The sequence below is a fragment of the Eretmochelys imbricata genome, chromosome 25, assembly GCF_965152235.1.
Source record: "Eretmochelys imbricata isolate rEreImb1 chromosome 25, rEreImb1.hap1, whole genome shotgun sequence".
Lineage (NCBI taxonomy): Eukaryota > Metazoa > Chordata > Testudines > Cheloniidae > Eretmochelys > Eretmochelys imbricata.
Genome location: NC_135596.1, coordinates 9,198,066 through 9,209,200, shown reverse-complemented (window position 1 = coordinate 9,209,200; position 11,135 = coordinate 9,198,066). Strand labels below are relative to the sequence as shown.

General features: G+C 46.4%; 1 protein-coding gene across 5 annotated transcripts in view; it reads left to right on the top strand.

Moving 5' to 3' along the window:
• Positions 1-31: 31 nt before the first annotated feature.
• The window catches only part of SH3GL1 (SH3 domain containing GRB2 like 1, endophilin A2), a 59,969-nt gene continuing 48,865 nt past the window's right edge, over positions 32-11,135 (top strand). For 2 of the 5 annotated variants that reach the window (XM_077841969.1, XM_077841966.1), the window contains exon 1: positions 5,692-6,239. In XM_077841969.1, coding sequence (XP_077698095.1) covers positions 6,195-6,239 — 45 coding nt within the window. In that variant the 5' untranslated portion in view covers positions 5,692-6,194. Of the gene's footprint in view, positions 52-5,691; positions 6,240-6,343; positions 6,417-11,135 lie in introns of those variants that run through there. The other 3 variants (XM_077841970.1, XM_077841967.1, XM_077841968.1) reach the window with 3 other exon arrangements.

Genomic DNA, 11,135 nt, shown 5'->3' with positions numbered 1-11,135 from the left:
CATGATTGGCTGCGGCACCCACGGCTGGGTCGTGGCTGTGAGGTTGGACAGGTGAGGGTCTCGTGCTGCGCAGGTGGGCGCAGGGGGCTGCGCCGCTCTGCTGCGCCCTTCTTGTGCGATGGGCCCTAGCCAGAGCGTGACTGTGACTCAGCGTGAGGCCCCGCTTCCCCTCTGTGTGTGCCCTTGCCAGGGGCCCTGCTCCCCTTGCGTGTGACCCCCCCCCCCAGTGCCATGACGCTGAGTGTGCAATCAGTCGCGCTTCCCCTGAGCGTGCAAGGGGCCTCCTTCCTGTGCACGAGGGCCTGCTCCCTAAAGTGTGACCCCTAGCATGCAATGACTGAGTATGCAATCACCTAGGATCCTGAGTGTGCAAGAAGTGTGCAAGGACCACAGTGCAAGGACCACTCAGTGTGCCTGAGTGGAATGCCCAAGTGTACAGTCAACTCTGCCCTCCCTGGGTGTGCAGTGGATATATTCAAAGTGGACTGGGGGCCCCCTGAAAAATGGGCACCCCATGTGCTTCTGCTTTGGATCAGGGGAAGTCCCCCGGACCCTGCTCAGGACCCATCAGGAGCACTGGGCAGGCAGGGGAAGTTCCCATGCCCTGACTCTGCTCCCCGGCAGGAGTGCTGGGTGGGTGAAGTGATGCAAACCCCCATGCTCTGACCCAGCTCCCCAGCAGGAGCACTGGAGGGAGGGAGGAAGGCCCCCCCCACTTGCTCTGGCCCAGGGCCCCACCAAACTGTAATCTGCCTCTGAAAGCAGGAGTCATAAAGTCAAATTCTGCTTTCAGTCATGCTGGTGTAAATCCTGAATGATCCAATTAAATCAGTGAATTGATCCCAGGTTTACACTGGCACAATAGAATAATTTGGCCATGCAGTGTGTACCCATATGAACCAAAGCAAAGACGCTGGAGAAATGTGACCCAAACCTGCTGAGTTTCTGACAGCTTTGTCTGTCCAGTAGTCCTGACTCCTAGTCCCTTCTCTAATTTACTGAATAGTGCTCCCTGCCAGTATATGAGCACAGGGGTAGTGAAGAACGTAAGGGGACTTAGTTTCCTATTGGCACAAACCCAAAAAATCCTGTGGCACCATCCCCAGGTTCCTGAGCAGTTATGTAGAGGGGCTCTGCAATGTAAGTGAGCATGCATGCACACAAATGGTTTAGTGTGGGGAAAACATGCAATGGCTGGTGTGTATAACTCTATATGTGTGAATGTGAAATGAACTGATTGCTCACGAACACCGGGGCAAATTTTGCAGGTGCAGTATTTGGACCTATTTACATCAATCTAATAATTTAATTCTGAGTGTTACTAATTATTCACTTACTCCTTTATCTGGAAGTCACTGAAAAGGACTTGTTATACCATATGTTTATTGCCCATAGGAAAGAAGTATTGATTTCTCAGGTCAGTTCTGCCAATCCAGTCCTATAGTCCTCATTTTATCAAAAAGTGGTGAACTAGAGTCAGATACAAACTATCAAGGCATCCAGTGAGACTTTAATGAGCATTTGTTTAAGAACTCATACAAAGAGTTTAGCCAAAATTCTAGCATAACGCAGACGCAGCAAGAATCACAGAGAAAAGTGCATTCAAGACAATGTAAAGAATTCACAACAATTTAGAGCTTATTTTGAACTCCTTTGGGTTTGGGAAGGTTTTTTGAAGAGCAGAGCAAGTGACTTCAATTCCCAGGTAAGGACGGATTGTGGTCCAAATGCAGTGTGCCCTTTCGTGCCCACTAACAAAAGTGAAGGAAGACTTGTGGCACCTTAGAGACTAACCAATTTATTTGAGCAAAAGTGGGCACCATTGCAAAGGGAAGGCAAAGATCTTCGTTAATGGGGCTTCTGAAGCAATATACAGAGAATCCTGAAGCCTGCACTCAGAAAGCCAAGTAGGCAGAATGCTTCATGGAGACATCATCAGGAACTCACAGTTGAGGTTCTATGGAGATCAGGATTTGAAGCAGGAGTTTGTGTAATTTCTGTTTTTGCCTCAGTGTTTGAATAACAGTAATTGTGGGAAGAACCAGACTTCCTGGGACGTTTATTCTTTGAAAAAATACCTAATTTTAAAAACTAAATATTTGAAAATTGGCCATTTTTGGTATTACAGGCAGGACTGTTTGGCAGGCAAGCCTATTCTTAAATTTGCCACACACTTCCCACTATAAGACCTTGTTGTTTTGCTTATAAGTTTACCGAACTTTAACCATTTCTGCTGAAATTTTCCAAACTGGGTGTCTGCCTCAGGCTGATCATTTTATTTATTTGCAAAATTTCTGCCAAAACCAGAAGTCTGACAAAGTTACAAAGTGACCTGAAATTTTGCACTTAAAGCAGGAATCCAATCAGAACTGTGGCTTGGATCCACATCATAGCATAAACCAGTTATAACCTCTGTTTTCACCCAGCATGTTGGGGTGCTGGCGACAATCTTCCCCCCTATTGCAGAGGCGTCAGCCCCGATGCACTGGAGGTGGGAGAAAACTCAGAGATCCAATAGCCATAGGTGTGAAGCAGGGCAGCATGGTCCCTCCTTGCTCATGGCAGCTGGCCCCACATGAGGCAAACCGAAGGGGACCTGCCCATATTGTACTTACATGCCTGTGCTTAATTTATGTTTTCAATTATTTACCTTCTAAAAAAATCTGGCATGTCTCGCACCCCCAGAAAGGGCATCTCACACCCCGAGGGGGTGCATGCACCCCAGGTTAAGAACCACTTCTCTAGAGGGAACTATGTCTGACAGGGCCCTGTGGTGCCCATGGGCTTTTGCCCCCCAGGGGTCCTCAGAGGCCTCCCAGTGCACCCTGTCAGGTTGGCTCAATTCACATTAGGCACCCCAGAAGCCCCAGACCTCTGAGGAGGCATAACCCCAAGGCCAGAAACTTCTGGAGTGAGATGATGACAGGGCAGACTCATGGAATGATGCCTGGCTGTGCTGGTGGAGGCCAGGATTTTGTATTAGGTCTGTAACATTCGGGAGTGGGTGGTGTCTGTCTGTCTGTCTGGGAAGCTCCGCTCCAGGCAACTTGGGAGTCCATCTGTCTGTCGCCTTGTGTCTGAATCTCGATTTGGTATGTCCATCTGTCTGTCCCTGTGTCTCGCAGTCTGTTCTGTCTATTCTTGTGTCTCCCTGGCTCTGGCCTATCTATGCTGGGCCAGATGGTGTTCAGCTCCAGAGGCTGGAAGAGGTGGAAGCCTGTCTGCGACTGGGCGGAAGAAGCAGATTACGGACTCACTCTCAGGCACTGCATACACTCCTTGCATGCCCGGTCTCATTCCAGTTCGGTTACATTTCATTGGTGTGACAAGCTTTGCACATGTTGACCACATATGGAAAGTCTCATGCACAAAAACAGAACACGTGCCCAGGCTTTTGCACTCGGAGGGGTGTCCCTGTCCTCTCTCTGAGACACTTGCACAAAACTTCCTAACTGTCAGGATAGTTAAGCACTGGAATAAATTGCCTAGGGAGGTTGCGGAACCTCCCTTATTGGAGATTTTTAAGAGTAGATTGGACAGACACGTGTCAGAGATGGTCTAGTTAATGCTTGGTCCTGCCTTGAGTGCAGAGGACTGGACTAGAAGACCTCTCGAGGTCCCTTCCAATCCTATGATCTATGATATGCTGTCTCTGGTGCTTCGGGGTTGATATATCAAAAGCTAGTATTGTTAGTGAGCAGCTCAGGATGACAGTGAAGTAGTAACATAGCTGCAGATGGAATGCTGTGGTGGTCTATCTGCCACTTGTTCCTTAAGGGGAAGGCTATGTTGAAAGTGAATTTTATATGTGGAGTGGAAAGTAGTGAGGTGTCAGTGGCTGAATCTTGTCCAATTTGTGATTTCAGGCAGGCACATTAAACCCAGACAAAGCACAAGCTACAAGGTCAAATTCTGTTTTCCATGATATTGGTGTAAATTTGGAATAATTCCACTGCAGTCAATGGAGTTAATCTCAGATTTACACCAAAGTAAATTTAAAAAATGCATAGAAAACAAAAAAAAAAACCCCAAAAGCCTCCACCCCCCAACAGCCACACACACAAAAAAGGGAACAGGAGAAACCTTTTCATATTTGTTTCTCCAGGTATAGAACAGGTAGAGTTGTAGGAACTCATCTCCAGGGAGAAGAAACAGAGTTTGGGGTGAAAAAGTGGTTGTGCCTAATAGGGACAATTTTGTGGCAACCTTTTTTAGGGTTGCGAAATATTCAAATGAGACAAACATGCACTTAACAAACTGTTGCAAGCTTCTTTTTCAACCGTGGGCATATTTCTTGGAGTGGAGGATTTTTTTCCAGGAATTCAGTGTTAGGAATGCATTTATTGTGAAACACTGATCATGTATCGTCAACATTCATTGCAACCAAAAGACTAGCTTGGATTTTTCACTCCAAACAGTTAATTACACTGACTGCTTGTTCTGCTGGATTGTTTGTTTCTGATTCTGGACTGGTTCTGATGTTAGAACTAACGCTACCCGGTATAACAAGTCTTGAACAAACCTAAGGTTCTGATTTATGAAATTAAAAACCAGAACATATCAGGTGTTCCAAAAGAATTTCCTGGGACACCAAGAAATAATATGGAATAATGGGATTGTGCTGGTAAAAATAATCACTTTAAGTAGTTGCAATCCTAGAAACAGTTATACACGTGCTTAACTTTACTAATGTGACTAGTCCCATCAATGGTTATGCCTATGAAATCAGTGGGCCTACTCACAATGCATAAAGTTAAGCAACTCCGTAAGCCTTTGCAGGATGGTGAGGGAGCTATGTGTTTGCAGGACTGGGCTCTGAAAGTGAAAAGTCTTCTGTTTAAGGACTGGTTTTAGAGTAACAGCCGTGTTAGTCTGTATTCGCAAAAAGAAAAGGAGTCCTTGTGGCACCTTAGAGACTAACCAATTTATTTGAGCATGAGCTTTCGTGAGCTACAGCTCAATCTGATGAAGTGAGCTGTAGCTCACGAAAGCTCATGCTCAAATAAATTGGTTAGTCTCTAAGGTGCCACAAGGACTCCTTTTCTTTTTGTTTAAGGACTGTGACTTCATACCATCTATAATATGCTTAGGGCACTGTTGGCAGTATATAAATGATAAATAATAATAATGCTCCTCAGTTTTGATAGTTAATAGTAAATCATTGCAATAATGGTGATGAGAAAATTAGCAGTGATAAAACCATTGGAATCGTGACAGTAGTGAAAATAATAGCTGTTTTACTTGGTCATGGTGAAAACGATAATAGTGATCAAAAGTTGAGCTATTAGTAATGGGAATTATAATAATTCTGTTGCTCAATAGTGATAATAATAGTGATAGCTGTTAATCACAAGTGTACACAGTACACCTGCTCTCCCAGCCTGGCCTACGTTTGTTACTGGGTCTCACGCTCTCTATGGTACTGCTGCCTGCAGGGGGCGTTGTAGCAGCACATCGCCTGCAGGATGACTCTCTAGCCGCGGCCTCACTTTCTATGGTGCTGCTGTTGGGACATTCTCTCACGCGCCCATATCTATGATAGTGGCTTAGCTAGAGGGTGGATCTCGCTCCCCCGGGCCGGTAGGGGGCGGAATGATTCCTGGTGTGACGCTCTAGCAAAGGGGCCGTCAGTCCCTCCGCGGGGCTGGCCCGCTTCCGGCCTGGCCAGAGGCGGAAGTGTGCGGCGCGGTGCCATGTAACTTCCGGAGAGGAGGGGGCAGAGGAGGCGCTGCGCGGGGAGCCGGGCTGTGTCTGTCTGTGGCGCTTCCCCAGGGCAGCTGGGGCGTCTGTCCGCCTTCGTGTTCCCCTCGGGCTCGGGTCTGTCTGTCCCTGTGTCCGGCGCTGTCTGTCCGTCTTCGTGTTCCCCTCGGGCTCGGGTCTGTCTGTCCCTGTGTCCGGCGCTGTCTGTCCGCCTTCGTGTTCCCCTCGGGCTCGGGTCTGTCTGTCCCTGTGTCCGGCGCTGTCTGTCCGCCTTCGTGTTCCCCTCGGGCTCGGGTCTGCCTGCCCTGGGTCTCAGGCTTGGGGCTGTCCAGGGTCTTGCCTGTCTGTCTGTCCGTCCCTGTGTCAGGCTCTCCCCGACCAGGCTGTGGTCGGTCTATCTGTCCTGGGTCTCAGGCTGTCTGTGTGTCTTGTGTGCTGGTCGGTGCAGGGCTGGTCGGTGCCTGGGCCCCCCCGAGGCTGGGAGAGGAGGCAGCATGTCTGTGGCTGGGCTGAAGAAGCAGTTCTACAAAGCGAGCCAGGTGAGAGACCCACAGACTGACCCTGCCCCCCACCCCGCACACTCCTCATGACAGATCCCCTCCCGCACACATCTACAGCAGATTGTCTCCCCTCTCTTGCAGGTCCCCAGTTGCATCGCATGAAGTGGGTATTCACCCATGAAGGCTTATGCTCCAATATGTCTGTTTGTCTATAAGGTGCCACTGGACTCTTTGCCACTTTTACAGATCCAGACTAACATGGCTACTCCTCCGATACTTGTCCCCAGTTGAGATACGCTTCACTGGTGTGGCAAGCTTGGCAAATGTTGGCCAAGTTTGGGAGGCCTTGTGCGTGGAGCCTTAGGGGCCTGTGTTCCCAGACTCATATTGACACTCAGAGGTGCTGCCCTGGCTCTGTTATCCGACACTTGCACGCCTACAGGGGCTTCTCCACAGATCCCTTACAGTTGCACCCTCAGAAAGTCTTCTCCCATTGCACCTTCGGACACTTGCACTCACACTGATTCTGGAGCATCAGGGTTCAGCTAATGTGGTGCCATTTAATTCCTGGCATCACCATTTGCCCCCCGTTCAGATTTCTCTGCTGTTGTCCATGTATGTGTGTCCAGTACTAGTGCTGCTCCCTACCTGGAAAATAGTTCCTTCTTGAGTGTTGACCCAGTCTCTGAATGGTTTGACACTGCATTGCTTTACCTCAGTTTATTTTTGAGGCTGGCAAGAATGGGCTGATGTTGAAAGGAAGATGGCTCAAAATTGTAGCTGCAGAGGAGGGGTTTGTGACAGCAAAGGGAGATATTTCTGAATTAAAAGCTTCAGGTTGGCTGAGGCACTGCCAGCTGACTATACATGGCTTCATCTTCCAGGAAAATATCTAGGTTAATATCTTAAGTCTGCCTGTGCTGAGTGTCTCCACCTTTTCTCACAACAGATCTAGCCTTTCTAGTGCATACTGAGTTACCTTTCGTTAATGAGATTTGTTGTGCATTTTGGTGAAAATGATGTAGGCTCACTGTAATGTTCTCTCTGATATAAACAAAGATGTGCACAGGGAGGCAGCAGGTAAAACAGATGGCTGCTTATTATTCTTGCATCCATTTCTTCTTCCCCCTCAGTTCCTACTTGCTTTATAGCCACCATTCCTCATGACTTCCATCTGTCTTGTCTCTTCACTGGGAACGAGTTTGTTCTGGAAGTGCAGAGAAGGGGTGGAGTAAATCACCATGGGATGCAGAAGTCTAATTCAGAAGTTAAATGTTTTTGGTTTAAAAAAAGATGAGCTGAATCAAATTAGTGATCTGGTGATCCTATTGTTGTGAAATTGTAGTAGAGATCTGTGTGTGGAAATAAGGATGCAGTTGTGTTTGTAATACGATTGCGGCAGGAATGCTGTAGTGTTTCCTTGTTTTGAAGGGGGAGGAATGGTAGATAAGAGCTGTCCACTGCCACATTCTACAATATTGGTATCTTGGGTTTCCCCCCTCAGCAAAGAGAGAAGAGAAATACTCTTGAGTTCCTAAATTTATATGTGTGTAGTTCTTTTCCTGACAAGTATTGGATGTGGCATATAGGTCCTCTTTAAATTGCATGTCAAATCCACAAGAGAAACAATAAGATGCCACAGTGATCTATTTCTTAGGCTACTCTGTGCTCTTTAGGCTTTTATACCATCACCATGACTACTTGTTTGTTCTGAACTCAGGAAGATGATCAAGAAGCTATTCTGTCACCTGAGGTGTCATTTTAATTCCTCCCGTGTATAAACCCTTCTAAAACTCAAATAGGTCATGTGGTGTTTAGTGGAAATGGTCTCTCAGAGAAATGAGTCTTCCACTTGGGCCAGTAAGCGGAGAGGTGTGTGTTCCAGGGTGATTGTCTACTAGTGCTTCTGTATATTTTATTGCTATATGTGCACCTTTCAAAGGTGCACTGCAAGTAGTGAGTGAGAATTTTCTTAGGTCTTGAACTTGTTTTGTAATGGGCAGTTTATTGTGAGTGAATTGCAGTAGTTCTCTGGTCAGTAGGCACAAGTACAACTTAAGGTTATTGGATAGAAAACTCTAAATGGCATAACTATAAGATCATAGAATACCAGGGTTGGAAGGGACCTCGGGTGGTCATCTAGTCCAACCCCCTGCTCAAAGCAGGACCAATCCCCAATTTTTGCCCCAGATCCCAAATGGCCCCCTCAAGGATTGAACTCACAACCCTGGGTTTAGCAGGCCAATGCTCATGTGCTGCACTTCTCTGAACATTGAGTTAAAATTTAAAAAAATAAGTCACAAATCTGAAAAGACGGGAAGAAAAAAAAGTTGGAGGAAGTTGGGAAGACTGTGGAAGGTACCAAGTGGAGTGAAATTCTGGACCAGAAGGTGGGATTGTAACTAGGAATAACAGGCCCTGATTGTACCTGGGTCTAGTAAAGGGCAGCAACAAGCTGCAGCATAACCTCAGGAAATGCCCTCTTCCTTGATAGTAGCTGGCATCAGGAACTGGAAAAGACTTTGTGGTATGTGAATCTGGCGAAATCTGGGATTTCGGGGGTGAGTGTTTTACAGGAAATGGCGACCTTAAGATTCTGTGAGAACCTGTGCAAATTGTTAATGGCATATTAGCCAAATAGTTATTTAAAAACTCCCTCAGTAGGACAGGTAAAAACCATGGTACTGAGTTCAAAAATTCTGTGTTCAGGCTTTCATTACAAAGGAATCCTACCTACAAATCAGTGATGGGATCCAAAATTCTTCAAATAAATTAAGTGAGTCTTGGGATGACTTTCCTGCTTCTCATGGAATTCACAAACTAGCTCTCCCTTGTCCTCTTGGCTTCTGCTAACCATCCCGGTCAGAGGGGGACTTATCCCTGTGATTTTTATTAATACTTCTGAAGTGAACCTTTTTTTTAGATCATCACTGGAATGCACCAAGTATCAACAAAATTTTCTGTGGGGAGAGCACCCCTCAGATATCCTTAAACAGTGTGCATTCTCCCCCATTTAAAATGATAGGGAAGCACACAGTGTTCAACTATCAATAGACTTGTTATATTTTCCAGGCACAAAGTGTAAACAAACAGTTCTAGTGAAGTGCAGTTTAATCCAAGTATGTTTGCTAAGTGGTTTTGTCTCCTTTCTTGGTTACGTTTGTGAAAAAGAACTTTGCTTAAAAGGAAAAACAAACTAATAGATTGCTGAAGACTTCACTCCTCCTGGCTACTTAAAACTCCTGGATCAGTGCTTTAAGATAGTCCAAGGGGAAAGGTCGGCTGGGAATCTCTTGGTTGGAGGATTTCACTGTCATAGATCACTGTGGTGTTTTAAGCAGAGCAAATAGATGTGAAAGTTCATCTCTGAGTCAAAAGCAAGGTGTTTCTCCAGACTAAATACATCACTCTGGAACATGTGATGAAAGCTTTCTTCAGGTGGGCATATCTAAAATGAATTGAATTTCCACTTCTTTGGTTGGTGGTGGGTTTTTTGTTTCTAATATTTTCAGTTCATTTTGTAAAACAGGCACTGATCCCAGGTTCTGTGCACTTGTGCGAATGTTAAAGCCTCACAGAACTGAAGTGAGCAATAGCCACAGTGCAGAAATTTGTTGGTGGCCTGTCCCTCTCTTTTCGCCTTATTTGAATATTTGGACTGTGTCCGAGGGCAGTTTAAAAACCAGGAGATAAGGAGTCTGCACAATTGCATCTGGAGTCCTTTCTCACATCTCCCCGCTGTTGCCGCCGCCAAGATTTGGAAACTGATCTAATTCTGGCAAAACCTAGTTTAATTTGAGGCTTGCTGCCAGTGTTCGTGACATGGTTGCAGAAGTGAATTGCATGTTTCACAGTGAGGTGGGAGGAAGGGAATCTGTCTTGCTGCACTTCTCTTTCTGAGGATGGACATGGCTAACTGCTCTGAGGTGTTTGAGTTGCTTTGACAATTGCTCAAGCTACAGTCTCTCTCTCTCTGGGGGGTAGGGACCAATCACACCCATTCTGTTTCCCTTGTTTCTCCCCCTTGCACGCACGGTATCCCACCCACTTCTGCTGTGCTCTTGGGGTGAAGGGCGAGAATAGAAGACGTCACAGGCTGATTAGTTATGTTTTGGCTCTCCTGGAGGCATTGGATCTTCCACACATGTGGATTTGGCAGTGGCTTTCTTAAAGAGCTCTATTTAATTCAATTTCTGCTGTTAAACAGGGCAAGATGTATGAAGAATTTAAGCCTACGAAGGAATCTAGCAATCCTCCCTCCCTTCAAAAAAACTGCATTGTTGTGCCAGTGAGTGTGGGATCCTCTCCCTACCAACGATAGATGTTGCCAAATCCTCTTCTAGCTGAGCAAGGCGGTGCTGGTGGCCATGAAGAGGACTTGATCCTGCCCCATTGTGTTCCTTAGAGAGACCTTTGGCTTCTCCGTCAGTGGTTTGCACTCTTCTTGAGTGACGCTGCCAGGCTCCCAGGCAGCAGCAAGCAATGGAGCTTTTAGCAAAAAAACAAAAAAAAACCCAAACCCAATCCAGAACAACCCATACTGGCAAAGTGTTTCAGGTGGTGAAAGGTTATCCTGTGTGCATGCAGAACAAGTCCTTCTTGTCCAGAAGTCCAGAACTGCTTCACAGTTAAATGTCCCTCTTTTAAAAAAAGATGCAGATTTCTCCCTAGAGCGAGGAGAAGAAACAGTCTTGAGATTTCTGTTTGGTTTTGAGTTTCAGCATCTTGATTTGGGAGCAAGCTTGGAAAAACCATTGTAGCACACTAACACGACTGTTACTCTGAAACCTGTCTTACCACTGTGTCGGTCATGGGTCTGATCCAGTCTGGCAATTCCGAAGGTCTTTCTAGGTCAGTATCCTGTCTCTGACAGGGGCTAGGTACCAGATGTTTCACAGGAAGGTGTAAGAGCCCTGCAGTAGGTAGATGGGGTGG